The sequence below is a fragment of the Phocoena sinus genome, chromosome 4 (genome assembly GCF_008692025.1).
Source record: "Phocoena sinus isolate mPhoSin1 chromosome 4, mPhoSin1.pri, whole genome shotgun sequence".
In the NCBI taxonomy this organism is placed as follows: Eukaryota; Metazoa; Chordata; class Mammalia; order Artiodactyla; family Phocoenidae; genus Phocoena; species Phocoena sinus.
Genome location: NC_045766.1, coordinates 116,692,310 through 116,712,516, shown reverse-complemented (window position 1 = coordinate 116,712,516; position 20,207 = coordinate 116,692,310). Strand labels below are relative to the sequence as shown.

Here is a 20,207-nt window from a genome sequence, read left to right as displayed (position 1 = left end):
AGGTCTATTGTAAATTTGTTTCTTGCCCACTCTTCTACAGGATGATGTGATAGCTTAGTGTAAACACATAGTTATACTTTTATGTGTTACAGTAACCACATTTTCTAAACTAAAAATTGGTGCAGGTACCCTAATACATTTTTTTTAAATAATGACTTTAATTTTTAAGTCTTCTAAAAAAATCTTTTAAATCACATGTAACATTTTATCCTTATTGATAACAGTGTCACACACAAAGAGATAGCATGGGTAGGGAGGAGGAGTATTTTATTATATATTAGGAACATTCTAGAAACTTACGGCTATAGATTCACCTGTAACCTGTATTCTGCATCTGCTAGGAATAGACCTCATTTTAAAAATTCTTCATGGAGCACATGTGTGGGGATTTTAAAACAGATACGTTAAGCCTTTGATAGACCTGAATGAGCATCTGAAGGATCACTCTTCTGTTTTTAATAAGTTGTGGTAAGAACTAGGGGTGAATAAGCTTGTGATGATATGTAAACGTTTGTACCACTAAGACTCACAATTTGCACAGGCCTACAAAAGAATCTTATACTTGTTAGGGCTTCCAAGTCTTTGAAAACGGAAATGCTCCAGGTTACTTATGGGATGTCTGATGTTTGGGGGATGATACCAGAAGTGAATCCGTTGTGTCGGCCTCAACCTCACATCACACTCGTTAGATTGAGTCCATGTCACGTGGATCTCTTTTCCTTTTTCGATACTTCTCTTGTTCCTTCCTAAGCTCTTCATAACATAAGGAAGCTCGTTCTAGCCCCTCATAGAGCTGTGGTGCTACAGAAAAGACTTAGCATTCACATCACTTTGCAGAAAGGTGTTTATGAAAATTCAGAAACTTGGTGGACTTTTGAAGACAGTTATGTAACATTAAAGTATTTTCTCTTCTGATTGGATCATTTTAACAATATGGATTAATCCATAGGATTTCCAGTAGAGGTTTCCAATTTAATAGGAATAACAGTAACATAAATTACTGAAGAAGTGACTACAATGCATATATATGTATATTGTACATATACACTTAGAAACTGACAAGTGCTGTATTTTTCTGCTTACAGGTATCACAGCATAATTCTAATGCTTCACCTCCTTAACTATTTTTATTTATTTATTTTATAGAACACTGATATTTGCATTTATTGTGGAACAAAAGGAGGAGCAGTATATTCACTAAGGATTCTATCTGCTTGCTGCTGCAGACCTGTGTGTTGAGGAATTCTGCTGCTGCTTCTTGCTTGGGAGTTATCAACTCTGCAGTCAGGCTGCATTGGGAGCCTGCCTGCCTTTTGTCTCGTCATTGCCAACCAGCAGACCAATCCCGGTCGGAACGGAACAGTACACCTCTGTCTAATTACTATGGAAGGTGAGAAACCGACATTCACTAATTGAAGTTACATCTCACTCACCCACAGAAAACCATTCTTCAAAGTGAATAGAAACCAAGCCTTTGTGAACACTTCTATTGAACATGACTCATGGAGAAGAGCTTGGCTCTGATGTGCACCAGGATTCTATTGTTTTAACTTACCTAGAAGGATTACTAATGCATCAGGCAGCAGAGGGATCAGGTACTGCCATCGACAAAAAGTCTGCTGGCTGTAATGAAGAAGATCAGAACTTTAACATTTCTGGTAATGCATTTCCCACCTGTCAGAGTAATGGTCCAGTTCTCAATACACATACATATCAGGGATCTGGCATGCTGCATCTCAAAAAAGCCAGACTCTTGCAGTCTTCTGAGGACTGGAATGCAGCGAAGCGGAAGAGGCTGTCTGATTCCATCGTAAATTTAAACGTAAAGAAGGAAGCTTTGCTGGCTGGCATGGCTGACAGTGTGCCTAAAGGCAAACAGGATAACACGGTACTGGCCTCTTTGCTTCAGTCGTTCAGCTCTAGGCTGCAGACCGTTGCTCTGTCACAGCAGATCAGGCAGAGCCTCAAGGAGCAAGGGTACGCCCTCAGTCATAATTCTTTAAAAGTGGAGAAGGATTTAAGGTGCTACGGTGTCGCATCAAGTCACTTAAAAACTTTGCTGAAGAAAAGTAAAGCTAAAGATCAAAAGCCCGATACCAGTCTCCCTGACGCAACTAAAAACCTCATCAGAGATAGGTTCGTAGAGTCACCTCATCACGTTGGACAGAGTGGCACGAAGGTCATGAGTGAACCCTTGTCATGTGCTGCGAGGTTACAGGCTGTCGCGAGCATGGTGGAAAAAAGGGCTAGTCCTGCCACTTCACCCAAGCCAAGTGTTGCTTGTAGCCAGTTAGCATTACTCCTTTCAAGCGAAGCCCATTTACAGCAGTATTCTCGAGAACACGCTTTAAAGACACAAAATGCAAATCAGGCGGCAAGTGAAAGACTTGCTGCTATGGCCAGATTACAAGAAAATGGCCAAAAGGATGTGGGCAGTTTCCAGTTCTCAAAAGGAATGTCAAGCCATCTTAATGGTCAGGCAAGAACATCATCAAACAAACTAATGGCTAGCAAAAGTACATTTCAGACTCCGATGGGTATTGTTCCTTCTTCCCCCAAAAATGCAGGCTATAAGAACTCACTGGAAAGAAGCAATGCAAAACAAGCTGCTAATAACAGTTTGCTTTTACATCTCCTTAAAAGCCAGACCATACCTAAGCCAATGAACGGACACAGTCATAGTGAGAAAGGAAGCCTTTTTGAGGAGAGCAGTACACCTACAACTATTGATGAATACTCAGATAACAATCCTAGTTTTACAGATGATAGCAGTGGTGATGAAAGTTCATATTCCAACTGTGTTCCCATAGACTTGTCTTGCAAACACCGAATCGAAAAACCAGAACCTGACCAGCCTGTTTCTCTGGATAACTTAACTCAATCCTTGCTAAACACTTGGGATCCCAAAGTCCCCGAAGTAGATATCAAAGAAGATCAAGATACCTCAAAGAATTCTAAGCTAAATTCGCACCAGAAAGTAACCCTGCTTCAGTTGCTACTTGGCCATAAGAATGAAGAAAACGTAGAAAGAAACAACAGCCCTCAGGAACCACACAGTGATGGGACAAAGTTCAGCACACATAATTACACGCGGACTTCTGTCATAGAAAGCCCTAGTACCAGCAGGACTACTCCAGTGAGCACTCCACCATTACTTGCATCCACCAAAGCCGAGTCTCCCATCAACCTTTCCCAACACTCTCTGGTCATCAAATGGAATTCCCCACTGTATGCCTGTGGCCCTCAGTCTGAAAAGCCAACGAATACCACATCAAACCACCTGATGGACCTTACAAAAAGCAAAGAATCGCAAGGGGAGAAACCAGTCCAAAATGAAGGCACACAAAACTCTGCCACTTTCAGTGCCAGTAAACTGTTACAAAATTTAGCGCAATGTGGAATGCAGTCTTCTGTGTCAGGGGAAGAGCAGAGACCCAGTAAACAGCTGCTGAGTGTAAACACAGAGAAGCCTACAGGTATGACTGATAGACTAAATAGCCCTCTGCTCTCAAATAAAACAAATGCAGTTGAAGAAAATAAAGCATTCGGCAGTCACGCAACAGGTCCTGAACCAGGACTTTCTGGTTCTGAAATAGAAAATCTGCTTGAAAGGCGCACCGTCCTCCAGTTGCTGCTGGGAAACCCCAACAAAGGGAAGCCCGAAAAGAAAGAGAAGATGCCCTTAAGAGATGAAAGTACTCAGGAACATACAGATAGAGCTTTAAGTGAACAAATATTGATGGTGAAAATAAAATCTGAGCCTTGCGATGACTTGCATACGCATACCACAAATGTGCCCTTGAGCCACGATGCTCAGGGTGCCCCCTTCTTAGGCGTGGCTCCTGCCTTGCAGGGAAGCACAGCTGTCTTACCAGCGTCCAAGGACTTCAAATCGGAGCCGGTCTCACCTCAGGATTTTTCTTTCTCTAAGAACGGTCTGCTAAGTCGACTGCTGAGACAAAACCAAGAGAGTCACCCGGCTGATGACCTGGACAGCAGTCACAGAAATAGTGAACTGACACTTGTAGACTCAAAGAATCTTTGCATGGTCCCTAAAAAAAGGAAGCTTCACACTGAGCCGTTAGAAAATCCATTTAAAAAGATGAGAAATAACATAGTCGATGCTGCAAACAGTCCCAGTGCTCCGAAGGTGCTGTATGGGTCCTTGCTTAACCAGCAAGAGCTGAAGCTTAGCAGAAATGATCTTGAGTTTAAATATCCTGCCAGCCACGGTTCAGCGAGTGACAGCGAACACAGGAATTGGGCCAGAGAGAGCAAAAGCTTCAACGTTCTGAAACAGCTGCTTCTCTCAGAAAACTGTGTGAGAGATTTGTCTCAGCACAGGAGTAATTCTGTCATCGACAGTAAAAAAAAAGGACACAGAAGCACTGTGACCAATAGCAAGCCTGAATTCAGCATTTCTTCTTTGAACGGACTGATGTACAGTGCAGCTCAGCCCAACAGCTGCATGGGCCACAGGACATTTCCATACCCCGGTGTAGGAAAGCCTCCTGTGAGCCCTCCTTTCCCTGAGCACCTGGGCTGCGCAGGGTCTAGACCAGAATCTGGGCTTGTGAATGGGTGTTCCGTGCCCAGTGAGAAGGGACCCATCAAGTGGGTTATCACAGATGTGGATAAGAATGAGTATGAGAAAGACTCTCCGAGACTGACCAAAACTAACCCAATACTGTATTACATGCTCCAGAAAGGAGGCAGTTCTGTTACCAGTCGAGAAACACAGGACAAGGACATTTGGAGGGAGCCTTCATCTGCTGAAAGTATCTCACAGGTTACAATCAAAGAGGAGTTACTTCCTGCTGCAGAAACTAAAGCTTCTTTCTTTAATTTGAGAAGCACTTACAATAGCCATATGGGAAATAATGCCTCTCGCCCACACAGTGCAAATGGAGAAGTTTATGGACTTCTGGGAAACGTGCTAACAATAAAAAAAGAATCAGAATAAAATGTACCTGCCATCCATCTTTGGATCTTTTTAAAACTAACTAGTATGAACTTGAGATCTGTATAAATAAGCGCATGATTTGAGAAAAGCATGGTGTAACTGAAACTTTTTCATTTTGAAAAGAATTGGTTACTGTGATGTTTAAATATGCATACTACTTCTTGCTTTACATTAGATGTCATGAGGAAGCTGCTGAACTAGCAATTGGTTGTTTAACACCTTCTTATGCATCAGACAACAACTGTGAGTAGCCCATGAATGATATTCTTTTTTAATCGTAAATAATAGGCATAAATTAAAATGTGAATCTCCACCCACAGTGGATTAATGCATTGCTGCCTTTATTAGGGTACTTTATTTTGCTTTTCAGAAGTCAGCATACATAACACGTTTTTTTAAAGTCCAAATTGTTAAATAATAACTCCTTAAAGGATAATTATTGAATCAAAAAACCTAATACTAATTCATTTTTTCAGTTCAAAAACAAATTAGAAAAAAATATGATTACATTTTTCACTTTTGCTAAAAAAAAAAAAAAAGAAAGAAAACACATTTATTTTTAATTCTTGGAAGGGGTTTTGTGGTTCCTCAATGTGTCTGCCCCACCCCAATCCTTTTCAATATACTGTATTTCTTTAAACCTTGTACTACTTAGTAAACATTGATTACAATTGATGGAAGTTTGATAGATCTTTAAAAAAAAGACAGATTTCCATTTTTGTATTTTAACTACTTTACTAAATTCATATTCCTCCTTTTACAGAATAGGAAAGTTAACATGTATCTTCAGGTGGTTTCCTGAATAGTTGAAATAAGAAGTTGTTTTTAACAAGCAAAATGGCTTTTCTTTGGACAGTTTTCACCATCTCTTGTAAAAGCTACTTCTCACCGTTTCTGTGGTACCTGTGAGTCTTATGACCAGGGTTTCTTAAAGTTGGACTCAGACCACCTGCATTAGAATCATCTGGAGCACTTGTTTTAAAATGCAGATTCCTAGGCAGCATCTCAGATCTACAGAACAAGAATCTCTGCTAAGTGGACCTGGGAATCTTCCTTCTGCATCTTAATAATACTCCCTAGGTGTTTCTTCTGCACACTGAAATTTGAATTTTGAAAATCGAAACCATTGCCTATGACTTCTCTCAACACAGGATTGTGAACAAACTATTTGATGCCTGTATTTTCCCCAGTACAGTCACACATCAACTCAAAATTTGCAATATTATACTTCATATATTACTGCTATGTCTTTGGAAATCGGGTTCAGAATACTTTTTATGACAAAAAAAAAATCGGGTGGAGGGGACAACTTTCATATTTGGCTCAACATCTCAGGAAAATCTGTGATTATTTGTGTGTTCTAATGAGTAACATCTACTTAATTAGCCTTAGGGATGGAATAACAGGGCCACTTACCAAACTCAGGTGATTCCAGGATGGTTTGGCAACTCCTCCTGAATACATCCTTAACTTCTATTAAAACCATTGTCCTAAGAACAGTGCTGACAAAGATGAAAACATTTATTTCAAACCCAAGAAGGGCACTAGACTCAGATTGACTAAACAAAAAAGTACAAAGGGCACATACACATGACAGATTTGTACACAGTCACTCCATCGGATCTGTTATTTTAAAATAGTGATTAAAAGTAAACATTGATGTTTTCTTGGAAGAACTTAATGTATTATCGAGCCGCATGGGGTTTCTATCTTGAAACAAGTCCATGCTTTTCAGTTCAGTTTTTACAATCCACAATTCTTTCACCAGATATTTTTGGGTTTAATTGTGAGCTGAGTTAGCAACTGACCTATCAAAAAATTGTTATACAATCGACTGTTAATTAGAAGGAAATCTATTTGAAATTGTTCTACTTGAGGTTGTTTCTAAGATTTTTATATTAAAAATGGGCGTTATTTCCTAATATGATCTAAAACCCTAAATGATTATTTTTTTCTCAAAATAATTTGTAAATAGTTACTGGATATATTATAAAATAATAGGAGCGAATATTATGCTACATCATGAAAATTCCACTGGCCAGTGAAGATATCCAACTCCATCCCATCTTTATTCTGTGACAATCTTATTGTCTACACTGTATAAATAAGCTTTTAACCAAGTCATTTTTTTCTGCCATTGTGAAAGGTCTGGAGCCTTAGAAGTATGCTAGAAAAAAATATTGATATTCCCCCTTGGTTAGGGGAAAATGGGCTTTTACAAGGGGGCGAAACTTAGGTCAGGAAAAAGAACGTCAAGGGCCAGCTTTGCTTTTTTTGTTTGTTTCTTTGGTTGGTCATTTGTTTTGTTGTTGTTGTTACTGTTGTCAGCAGTCAAAGAAACGAAGGTATGTCATATATAAATAAACATGACCACAAAGAAACCTGTTCTGATTTACTAGAGTGTCCCCAATTTGAGTTTAGTATGATTTTAAAGAAGAGCGGTGAGAAAGGGCCTACATCCATAAATGCAGTTCATTTATGCATATGTAGATACAAGGATGCACATATACACATTTTCAAGGACTATTTTAGACATCTAGACAATTTCTTCCTAATAAAGTCATTTGTGAAAGGGTACTACAGCTCTCATTGACATCAGTAAGGTAGCATTACCTGTTTATTCTCTGCTGCATCTTACAGAAGAGTAAACTGGTGAGAGTATATATTTTATATATATATATATATATATATATAATATGTATATATATATATATTGACTTGTTACATGAAGATGTTAAAATTGGTTTTTAAAGGTGATGTAAATAGTGATTTCCTTAATGAAAAATACATATTTTGTATTGTTCTAATACAACAGAAAAGCCTTTTAATCTCTTTGGTTTCTGTATATTCCATGTATAAGTGTAAATATAATCGGACAGGTTTAAAAATTGTGCATGTGTGTATACAGTTGCAAGTCTGGACAAATGTATAGAGTAAGCCTTTTATTTAAGTTGTGATTACCTGCTGCATGAAAAGTGCATGGGGGACCCTGTGCATCTGTGCATTTGGCAAAATGTCTTAAGCAGTCAGATCAGATACTCATCCCAACATAACAGTATTCCATTTCTGGACATGACTTCCGTGGTTTAAGCTTTGTGAAAGAATGTGCTTTGAATCCAAGGGTCTTAAAACTTTTTAAATCAAGTCAACCACTTCTCAACATAAAGAATTCACACAACTACTTTCATGAATTTTTTAATCCCATTGGAAGCATAATAATATACCAGGAGTATTCCAGTGTACTGGAGTACAGGCACATTACCATTCATGGTATGAATTCTGGGGTTTACACAACCAATTTTGATGCGATATGCTCAGTAATATAATTTGTCATTTTTATTAGAAATTTAATTTCTTCATGTGATGTCATGAAACTGTACATACTGCAGTGTGAACTTTTTGTTGTGTTTTTTAATCTTTTAGTGTTTACTTCCTGCAGTGAATTTGAATAAATGAGGAAAAAAAATGCATTGTCTCTGGTTTGAAATGATTGTTATTTTCTGGGCTGTCTCCGATTTTCAGGTTTTCCATAAGCATAAAAGTCTCTGGTCATGAAAATAACAAGTCTTCAAGAATGCTTTGCCCTTCTCAGAAAAATAAAGGGAAAAAAAAGAAGGTGGCCTGCGAGTTAGTATATCTAGAGACAGGGCAATTGAAGCATAGCTCAGAAAGACAATCAGCCTATATAGCCTCTTCTGCCCAGCCTTGATGCTATTGCTTGGTGTGTAACTGGATGGTCATCATGGATTTTTGAAGTGGGAAGAAGTTTGTACAGTGTTCAAAAATAAAGTTGATTTGATATAAACTTGTTTTAAGATAGGATTTTATTAGGTTTTTATCCAAGTTTCAACGGGTGTTCATTTTGGGGTGTTTTTTGGTGGTTGTTTTTTTTTTTTTTTTTTTTGCGGTACGCGGGCCTCTCACTGTTGCGGCCTCTCCCGTTGCAGAGCGCAGGCTCAGCGGCCACGGCTCACGGGCCCAGCCGCTCCACGGCATGTGGGATCCTCCCGGACCGGGGCACGAACCCGTGTCCCCTGCATCGGCAGGCAGACTCTCAACCGCTGCGCCACAGGGAAGCCCTAAATTTATTTTTTTAAAAAGTCTCCAAACGTTTTGCAAAAATGAATGTGTGCGCTTGCACACGTGTATGTATACTGTATGTGTATAGGTAATGAGAGTTGAGAATAATAAGCAATGTCCTCATGTAATAAGTAATAGAGACCAATTTATTTAGAAAAAGGAAAAAGAACTATACTTGTGAACTGATGATCTGGGGTGGGGAGGGCATTATTTTTACAAATATATTAATAGTAATTTAAGAGGAAGGCATTTTCCCGAAGATCAGTTTCTGTTTTCTGACACTAACATAGGCCTATTAAAATCTGAAAATTTTGCACCTTCTCCCGAACAAGTTTATAAACACTGTCTAAAAAAATATCCAGGTAATAGAAATACATACAGCTGTTCTACATGATTAAAATGTCGAAAAGTTATGCTTTGCCGTCTGTACAGACACTGTCATCGGAACCAGAGATGCACAGCCACATTTTGTTTTGTTTATTGATTTATACGGTAAAAAGGCATAACGAGCTCATCATGTAATAAATTGAGGGATTTTTAAGAAGAAAACCACCCCAGTTAGTAACTCCTCTTGACTATGTTAGCGCCAATGACTTTAATATGGAAAGTCTTTCATAATCTAATCAGATTATGATCACCCACTCTGTGCCAAGTTCTGTTTCAAGTTTGTTAATGTGGAAAACTCCTTTACAAAGAAATAATTTTGAACAACTTTTCTCCTACCACTACTGTCACTAAACTGTGACCTATTTGTTTACAGAAAATAGATTTTAAATGTTAAGCATGACATTTTTCATTTATTCCATCAAACTTAAGAAGTATCTGACTCTAGCACCTTGTAAGGGTTGGTGGAGGAATCTGTTGGCACCTTTTAGCGTTAATTTACTGCTACATTTCTCTAAATGGTTGGCATGATAATACTTAAAACATTTTAAAGATGCCGTCCTCGTAGGCAAATTAAAGACCCTTGCTCTAAAAAGCCAGAGTTAATGTACTCTTTAGTTGGTAACAGAATAATTGGAAATAAAATTCAAATCCCATAAACTTCAGTCCTGGAGAAGTGCTGCTGCACTTATGATGCCCTCATTTGAGTGTCTAAAGGTAAATACATAAACCCTTCCAGCATGATAGCCAAATTTTAAAATACCAATAGTACACTTCTGTAGTCAGAAGAGGATTTTTCAGCCGTTCCAAACAGTCCTTTTACAGCCTTTTTACCGACAAAGACCTAGACAGCCTTCTACCGTCTAGCCTTTGCTTTTACCAAACGTCATTGGGTAGATGCTCTGAGCTTTAAGAAAAGTTTACAATCCTTTTGGACTGTTCATTTTGCTCTTTTTTGCTGATACGCATTCACCTCCGAGCACATCTGGAAAAGGAAATGGCCTAACATTGTATGGGTTTCATAGCCGGTGGTTTTGTTTGTTTGTTTGTTTTGCGGTATGCAGGCCTCTCACTGTCGTGGCCTCTCCCGTTGCGGAGCACAGGCTCCGGACGCGCAGGCTCAGTGGCCATGGCTCAGAGGCCCAGCCGCTCCGCGGCATGTGGGATCTTCCCAGACCGGGGCACGAACCCGTGTCCCCTGCATCGGCAGGCGGACTCTCAACCACTGCGCCACCAGGGAAGCCCAGCCCTTAGCTTTTGAAAGCTGCACCAGCGGGGCCCCAGAGTAGAGCTTTGGTGTTGGTATGTTTTCTGAGATTGTATTTTCCCTTAACTAATTGATTTGAAATGGTAATTTAAGGATAGAACAGTGAGATGACTTCACTATAATTAGAAAACTATAGATTTCTCCCAGGTTGCCCCTAGCAGCCATTGTAGCTAATCTTTCCATAAGCTGCAAATCCTTATAAGACTCACAGCACCCAGTTGGATGTGCTAGCTGGCCTTGCTGCATCTGGTAGAGTGCCCTTGGACTTGTGGCCCTGCCTGCATTTTCACATTTTCAACTCATTCTCCCACCATCTAACACCTTTCTGCCCATCGCCACCAATCATTCTAGTGTTCAAAACCTTCCCAGTAGGAATTCAGTTTCCTGAGCACATCTGCCTTCCTGGCATCAAGAAGATGCCTTCTTGGCATCACCTTCAATCATGTGACACTCTCTGCCTAAAATACCTCCTTCTTTTGCCCTCTCCTCCCCATCTGCAGCCTTGTAAATTTGTATTTATCTTCAAAACCTAACAAATATTGCCCGCTCAAAGAACCCACTGTAGTTCCTTCAGGCAGTGTGTTCCTCAGCCCTCTGCAGTCCCGTAATGCTTTGTGTGGACCTCTTTTAATTTCACTCATTAGAGTGGTTAACAACATACTTTGTATTCCTTCTAAAGGCAAGAAGTGAGAAGTGTGTCCAAATCCTGATATGTAACAGTTAACTCAGTAAATGTGTGACCAGTCAAAGAATGAAAGAAGGTTGATTTCTCCCCACACAAAAACTGAAAGGCTGCCTCCCCCTCCCTGGGCTGGGAAACAAAGTAATTTACAAGGTTGGGATGCATCCATTTCCCTGAAGCAATGCTCAGTCTCCCAGGCTACCTCTAGCCCTAGGGCTCACGATCTCTGTAGGCCAAGCCAGGCATTCTTTCTTCTGTCCTCTCTAATCTGCAAAGATGCTATCAGCTGAGAAATTCCTAACAAGAGGAGCCGGTTCTGGAGAATGGGACGGGAACTTTAGGGTTTTTGCCAATGTAGGTCTAATTACCTGTTGTACCATATCTTCTTACAAACGGCAGTGAGCATCTTAGAATTTTTGCCTTTAGCAGGGAAGCTTCCAAACACCACACTGAGATAGGCCTGAGGGAAGAATCCGTGGCCTCTCCTGCCAATCGTGAATAAGTTCGTGATGCACAGGGCTACCCTCTCCTGAACTATCGAGAATCAAACCCAGGCAGAACATGCTCTCTTGGTGGGTGTGGTGCAACTAACTCCTTGATGGTAAGACCCTCACCAGGGTAGGATCTGGATTTAGCATTAGGCTATTTCAGATCCTCAAGGAAATCTGAGTCCCTACAGTTGTGGAAATGCAAGAGACCAGTGCCACATACGAACTAGTCCACTAGCACACGTGTTCACATTCGTCAGAGGGCTTTGACAGTGGCAAATTACCTAGAAAGCCACGTCAACAGGTTCTAAGAGTATCAGAAAAGTAATACAAATGTTCGGTGAAGCAGCAGGTGCTTAAGAAAGGTGTGCTAAATCACTGTGACAGCAGAAGCTCATCTCTTTCGTATGTGTGGAGGTGGACTGAGAGATGTTAATGTCCTTTCATTCTGATAACAGAAAATTAATAAACTTTTTTTAACTGCTGCATTTTATTTGTCCAGAGAAACCACATTTCGTGTTCCCGAACCCCAAGAGAAAGAATAAAGTCTTAGATGAAATTGCTCTTATCATATGTCCAAATGGCAGTGGAAAATCCAAATATAGAGCATATTCAGGAGGAGAAGATTGGCTTTCAGTGGAGATGAAATAGTCCCCTTTCCCTAGCCAAGGACTGATGACTCATGATTTCTACCTGATATTAGGCCATGGGGAAGAAACAGATGGAAACCTCTGTCTCAAAGGGGACATTTTTAAGTGGATGTTTTATGTAATTAGAGAGATAGTGGAAAGAGCTAGACATATTTAGAGGACAGAGAAGTTGGAAGCACAGTGTCCCTAGTTTTCTAAGGAAGAGGGGTCCCGCTCCCTAAGCTGTTCTCTTCCTATGAGCTCCATTCTAGCTTAAGCGAATCAAGAAGGCTTCTAATCTTAACCATATTAATAGAAAATAATCATACTCATCCTCTCATCAAAGGTAAGGAGTTTCTTGTGAGTCTGGATACTTAAAATCAGGTGGGGATTTTTTGCATTGTTTTTGGTTTTATTTTTTCTCCCCCAGCATCTCTTCATACTTGGGTAAGGTTGTAGACTTGCAGGACTGGGATATGAGACCAGGGAAAAGAGTGATAAGAAGCTTATGAACTTAACATTTCCCCTAAAACCAAACCAGACAGCAACCTAACAACCATCAAAGCATCATGCGTATTTATCCAACTGGCCTTAATGAGCAAAACAGGATTAAGGGTGAGGTGATCATGCTAAAAGCTGTATTCCAGGACTCAGTTTTGCTCCAAATTGTTAACTGATAGTAGTGCAAGAAAGGTTCCCAGAAGCCAAAGTGCAGCTTTCAAAGTGAATAGTCAAAGTGCAACTTTCAAAAATAACAGTGACATTGATGCCACTAGATTAATGGGACCATATAGTACTTAGAGGCTGTTTCTGATCATCACCAAGTGAAATCTTACTGAAGCAGGAATACAGGCCAGAGCTCAAACACATCATCCAACTTAGCAGATTGCTTGCTTGCTTCCTTATTTCCTTCCTCCCTTCCTTCCTTTTTCTCTTTCCTCTCTTTCTCTCTCTCGTTCTCCCTTTTTTTCTTTTTCTTTTTCTTTTTAATGGAATAGATTTAAGGAGATGTAATTGATATACTGTACAATTTACCCATTTAAAGTGTACAATTCAATGATTTTTAGTATATTCATGGAGTCACTAGATAACTAATATCGTTTCTGTCTACAGAGTTAGATGTTCTGGACGTTTCACATAAGTGGTATCGTACAATACGTGACCTTTTCTGAATGGCTTTATTCACCTTAGCTTAGTGTTTTCAAGGTTCATCCATGTTATAGCATGTATCAGTACTTTCCTCTTTTATTGCTGAATAATTTCCTATTGTATGTATATGTAATTTTATCAGTTGATGGACATTTGGGTGGTTTTCTTTTTTAGCTATTATGAATATTTTTGCTGTGAACTTTGTTGTTGTAGTCACTCATGAAAAGCAGGATGGACAGCCAATCAACATTTGGTTTGGATATTGCCACCCATGAAGTATGAGGGTATGAAGTCAATTGACTGTAAATGTAGGGGTTCATTTCTGGACTCTCAGTCCTCTTCCACTGTTTTATGTGATTATCCTATGCCAATACCACACCATCTTGATCACTAGAGTTTTGTAGGCATTTTTGAAATCAGGGAGTGTCAGTCTTCTAAATCTGTTTTTCTTTTTCAAGATTATTCTGGCTGTTGTTGGTTTCTTACATTTACATATGACTCTTAGGATAAAACTGTCAATTTCTGCAAAAATGGTAGCTGAGATTTTGATAGGGATTGTGTTGAATCTGTGCAGATCATTTACGGGGTATTGCCGTTTTAACAAAATTAAATCTTCCAATCTGTGAACATAGAGTGTCTTCCCACATATTTAGGTCTTCTTTGATGTTTTCCAACAGAGTCACCCTGGGATGACGTTGGTTTTAGCAGGGTCCTAGTTGGCTCTTTCCCTGATCTCTCTGCTGTCTGCCTCTTTTGGTGTCACACCCAGCTGTTAGGCTCCACTAATTGTCCTCTCATTACTCTCTCTCTCTGTATGTATGTGTGTGTGTGTGTGTATATGTATATGTGTGTATATATATATATATATATATATATATTACTATTTTTTTTTTTTTTTGACAATGCCCTGGCCATAAATACCTCCACTGTCTGACCCAATTACATTTGGGCCCTTTTGCAAGTGTGGTTTTTGAGGCAGGTCTTTGAGATTTGTTCCGTTCCCAGAGGGCTCTTCTTAGCTGTCTCTTTTCCTGATTCCCTCTGGTAAACTAGCTGACCTGTGGTTTAGCTTACTATTCTCATAGAGCTAACAGCCTCCTCTCAATTGCTTACTACGAAGATCTTTGTTGTTTTCAAGAATATTTTAGGCTTGAAGTTTCTCACACTCTGTTCTAAATGAAGGGAGAGCTTCAGAGCTCTCTGTTTTTATGGCTTGTCTCAACCCCTGGTCAAAATTTCTGAGCCACTGTGACATTGCTAAAGACAGATAGTGGCCTGTTTCTCTCTGAGTAACATCCCTGTTTTTACGAATTGGATGCTGGGTGAGCATGATAGCTTTGGGTCTTCTCAGTTCGCCACTCCCAGTGGGGAAGCTCTACCCTATGAATGAGCTGGGCCTAGGGCAATTACAGCCCCTTATTCTTCCCTGCCACATTTAAGATAGATTGTCTGCCCTTAGAGAAGAAGCTCGGTAGAGGAAGAAAGCCCTTGACTTTCGGTGGCACTCACCTGGAAGGTAGTGTTGACAAAAAATGTCACCTGCCATATCAGTAAACAAAGGATGTTACAGCCATCAAACCAGCAGCCACTGCAGCTGACTGTGTACCCTGAGGGGATTCAGGATGGAGAAAAACAGGATGCTGGGCCTAGATAGTCAGGTGCATATCAAAGGAATGATGTCAATGACCCCAGATTCTTGCATCTTCAGGTACATAGAAAAACACTGAATGCATTAACTTGAGATGTCTGGTTTTTCTTTAATTAATAGTAAGTAATCTTTTGATGTTCTGACTCCCTGGTGTTTTTTTTTTTGCAAAAACTCCTATATATCCTGGCTCATCCCTTACCTCTTCGGAGCAGTTCCTCAGAGCTGAGAGGCTGCTTGCTTCCTGGGCTTGAGTCCCCAGGAAGTCCACTGAATAAAACATAATTTTCAATGTTTAGGTTATGCATTGTTTTTCAGTCGACAGTAGCCTGTGTAACCCAGAGTTTTGCGGAGGATGAGAAATGCTGGTCACCTGGCCCTTCCAAGGAGATATTGACACCCTTAACTGGAGCTGGAGAGAGGGACCCTCATTTTCTCGGCCACACCCAGCTTGAGTGGATCTTCCATCACACAAAGCTGCGGTGAGGGAGAAGGAGTAGGTTAGGTCATGAATCAAATGTTCTTAGCAAGATTTAAGAGATTTTCTTACCTAATGTTCCTCATTTGATGTGTTCCTTTAGGAAAATTTTCAGAGTATTTTTTAAAAATAATTTTACCAGTTACGTTGTTTTGCTGGAGAACGGGTTTGCAGAGCCCCTCAGGCTGCCATTCCCAAAGTGGGTCCCTCTTACTTACCTTATTTCTCATCAACAAATAAATGGACTCAAAGCCGCATTCCTCCAGGGTAACCTACTTAAGCAATGTTGTACTGCAGCATTATTTCTACCCATAGGATGACACATTTCTGGCCCTGAGGACTAAATCCCCTGCTATTTTGAAAGACTCTTTTCTTACCTCCTATTAAACATAATTTACTTAAATCTATTTTCTTTTTTCCGAGAATTTCATTTAATTTTTTTTCACGTCCTCCCTTGGATAATATTCCGATTCATAACTCTTCCTGCCATCAAATGCTCCACAGTTGAACCCAACAGACCAAACTCAATGCAACAAACGGCCACCACTTTCATATTCAATTTGTAATCATTTAAATGCTCTTTGGTATTTAACTCAGGAAAATTATTCTTTGGTTTTTTTTCTTACGCTTTTTTTTAAATTGATTTTTTGAGCAGTTTCAGGTTTATAGAAAAATTGAGCAGAAAGAACAGAGCTCCCCCATATACCTCCACACTGCTACCCCCTCTGTTTCCCTTATTATTAACATCTTGTATTAGTGCCGTTCATTTGTTACAATTGATGAACCAATATTGATACATTATTTTAATTGAAGTCCTTGGTTTATATTGGACTTTGTATAGGACTTTGTATTTTTAATATAAAGTTCATTCTTTGTAGACTTTGTATTTTTAATACAAAGTTCACTCTTTGTATTATATACTCTATGGGTTTTGACAAATGTATAATCACAAGTACCCACAATTTGAGTATCATCACAGTTTCACTGCCCTAAAAATTCCCTAAATTCTACCTATTCATCCCTCCCATGCACTCCTGCGCCCACTCCCACCTCTTTCCAGGGCCTGGCAACCACTGATCACTTTGTCTCCATAGTTTTTCCCTTTCCAAAATGTCATATAACTGGAACCATATAGTATGTAGTCTTTTCAGATTGGCTTCTTTCACTTAGCAATACAATTTTAAGGTTTATGTCCCTTTGTAGCTTAAGTTCATTTAATCACTGAATGATATTCTATTGTATGTATATATATCACATTTTGTTTATCCATTTACCTATTGAAGGACATCTTGGTGGCTTTCAGGTTTCGACAGTTATGAATAGAGCTGCTGTGAGGGCTTTTATGTGGACGTTTTTCAAGTTTTTTCTTTTATTAAATTTTTTTAAACTTGGGGGGATTTTTATTATTTCTGATATATTTTTATATTTTTTTCTTTCATTTTTCTTTCTTCCTTTTTCTTTTTTGATGTGTGTTTTAAGAGGGCAGAGCTGACCTTCCCAATAATTCAAATTTCCCACAACTCCTGCGCTTAAAAAATGCTTAATCATCAATTCCAAGCCTATCAGTTTCACTGGATGTACCAACCAGGTTAAGCTACGTTATGTTGCAGTATCAAACAACCCTAAACTCTCAGTGACTGAAAACCACAAAGGTTTATTTCATATTCTTGCTACATGTCCAACTTGAGTTGGCAGCGGGCTCTGCTTATGGTCACGCTCATCCAGGGTGATGGTGCCTCCACTGTCTGGGAGTGTCACTGGTTGCCTTGGCAGAGAGAAAAGAACATGGCGAATTGAGCACCAAAGTTAAAAGACTCAACACCTCCTCACATTACACCAACCAAAGCACTGGTCTGCTTAGCTTCAAGATGGTAGGAAGTTTAACTATGTACGTGGTATACCTGGAAAAAGAAGAACCAGAAGCATTGGTGAACATTCAGTAATATCTACTTTTAATATAGAATTTGCCTGAGCATAGAACAATGTTCTTTTGATCACTAAATTTAATTTGATTATATTTTAATGTTTGCCTTTCCTCTTCACACTATGGACTAGAAGCTAAAATTAACAAAACTTAAGGATTCAAATGATATCTACTAATACTAAGGAAAAAGCTTAGGTTTGCCACAAGCTCTACAGGGTTACTCTAAGGAAGATGATGGAGTTGAGCGTGAAGTCTAGTACATGCTGGAGAGTTGGCACCACTGACACTGAAGGATTCAAAACCAATGACGATGAGTGCGTCTCACGTAAGCTCAGTATAACAATAGAGAGATGTTCAGTCGTGGTGTCAGAACCAGACACCATAACTATATCCATATACATTTATTGGTTTTATTGTTTTAGTTTGTTTATGTGATTAAAGCTTTTCTTCTCTTTCCAAAGTTGGATATTCCATTTGAACCTAAACACATCTTGAAACAAATTTCAACTGAGAAGACAATTTTGGTTGAGGTCATTTCAAATTCATTTAATTGCTCTTGATTCCTTTAGCTAACTAGACACCCTTCTTTTCCCAGATTTGCTGGGAATTTGGGTTACTAGCACCCACTTTATGAAAATCCTTTAGTTATTTATGATCAGCTCTTAGAACTAAGTACTTACTCCTTTACTAGTCCATCCCCAGAAACTTCTCCTCTTTCTTATGGAAACTAATGTCCTTGGGAAAGTCAGCCCTGCTTCATTTTTTCTCACGCATCTTGTCTCAGCATCACGTGGTAAAGATCAAGAGATAGCCAGTCCCTACCTGCGCTATTTGAGCCTATAGGCAACAGGATCCAAAGTCATCCCTGTACACCTGCTTGATGTTTCCCACCGCAAGAGAAGTCTCTCAAGTCCCCATCCCAAACTCCTGCATTCCCCATTCTTTTTTCCCTGCACGTTTTCAGAAGCTTCTCAAGGGTTTCTAATCTTACCTCTTCCCAACACTTACCTCTAGAGCAAAAGAGATGGTATAAAGAGGGAGGAGGAATCATCCTTCCATCACTGTGGCAATGAGGGGCAAGAAAGAAGAGATTCTCCCCTAGATTGTAAGTATATTGACTGCAATTTCCAACCCACTTTAAGGGAGAAACCATGGAGACTATGTACAGTGGAAAACAAGACTTTGGAATCAAAAGACTGGAATTTGAAGTTCAGCTCCCCCCAAAACTAGCATGAATTTGTCTTAGTCTCAGATTTGGGGCCCGAAAATTTGTTCAGTTCCTCTTGCCCACTGGACTATTGCTAGGATCACATGATGTATTACACATGAAAATATTATGTAAAGTGCTATTCACATATTCTCTTTTCTAAAAAGGATGTCGATATTTTCAGTCATAACAATTATATTTACTCATAAAATGTATGGGGAATTCAGAAACGTACACAAAGAAGAACACAAAAATCACCTATAATTCTACCCCCAAGACATAAATGCTATTAGTTATCTCTATTAATATGAAATGCTATTACTACTTTCTTCCAATCTGCCAGTAATTAAGTATTTGTGTTTAATATGGTCAGGATTATGCTCTGTCCTTGTGTGGCAGACTGTATTTTCCAAGAGTGGCCACCAGATATTTTCTGGTGCCAGAACCTGGCCTCTCCATCAACACATAGAGTCTTATTTTCCCTCCACATATAACTGGCTAGGGCTTGCAACTGCCTCGATCAATAGAATGTGGTGAAAGGGATGTTGCATGGCTTCTAGGGCTAGGTCATAAAAGGTGATACAGCTTCTGCCTGGCTCTCATTTTTAGGACACTGGCCCTTGGAAACCAGGAGGGGAAGCCTAGGTCACACGGAGAGCCTATGTGTAGGTATTCTGACCAACATCATCAATGGGTGGATGTATGAGTAAGTGAACCCTCAGATGATTGCAGCCTCTGAGCTGCTACAGCCGATGCCAAGTGGAATAGAGAGAAGCTGTCCCCAATGAGCCCTGCCCAAATTACAGATTCACAAGCAAAACACATGTTGTCATGACAGTTCACTTAAATCTCATATGCACATTTTCTCATGTCTAACAGTTTTTACGTCAACTTAATATGGCTAAATGACCTTCCATTATGTGGATATTCTATAATTTATCAAAACCCTTCTATATTGTTGCTCATTTAAGGTTCTCTCTCCAAACCTTTGTTTATGCTATGATACATAGTGTTGCCAAAAACATCTTTGCACACACATTTTGAGTTTTGCTTTTCTTATGATTTCCATAGAGCAGATTTTAAGAAGACAAAAGTAAACTTTGATGTACCTCGGTTACGTTGAATTAGCTCTTTGTGGCTCACTAGAATCAAAACTGTCTAAAGCTTCATTGTTTCTGTAGAAAAGTGTTCTAAGATCTGAGCTTTACAGAACTGCCTCACAAAATTTTGGCACACAATCCTTTTCCAAAGTCAAGAACCCATTTCCTCATTGACTTCTGAATCACAGAGTCAGAATAAATTTTTATTTAT

At 39.5% G+C, this 20,207-nt stretch overlaps 1 protein-coding gene across 11 annotated transcripts in view; it reads left to right on the top strand.

The window, feature by feature from the left end:
* The window catches only part of NRIP1 (nuclear receptor interacting protein 1), a 99,356-nt gene extending 90,935 nt beyond the window's left edge, over positions 1-8,421 (top strand). For all 11 annotated transcript variants that reach the window (XM_032630553.1, XM_032630551.1, XM_032630550.1 and 8 more), the window contains one exon: positions 1,147-8,421. In XM_032630553.1, coding sequence (XP_032486444.1) covers positions 1,496-4,963 — 3,468 coding nt within the window. In that variant the 5' untranslated portion in view covers positions 1,147-1,495 and the 3' untranslated portion in view covers positions 4,964-8,421. The remainder of the gene's footprint in view (positions 1-1,146) is intronic.
* The last annotated feature ends 11,786 nt before the right edge of the window (positions 8,422-20,207 follow it).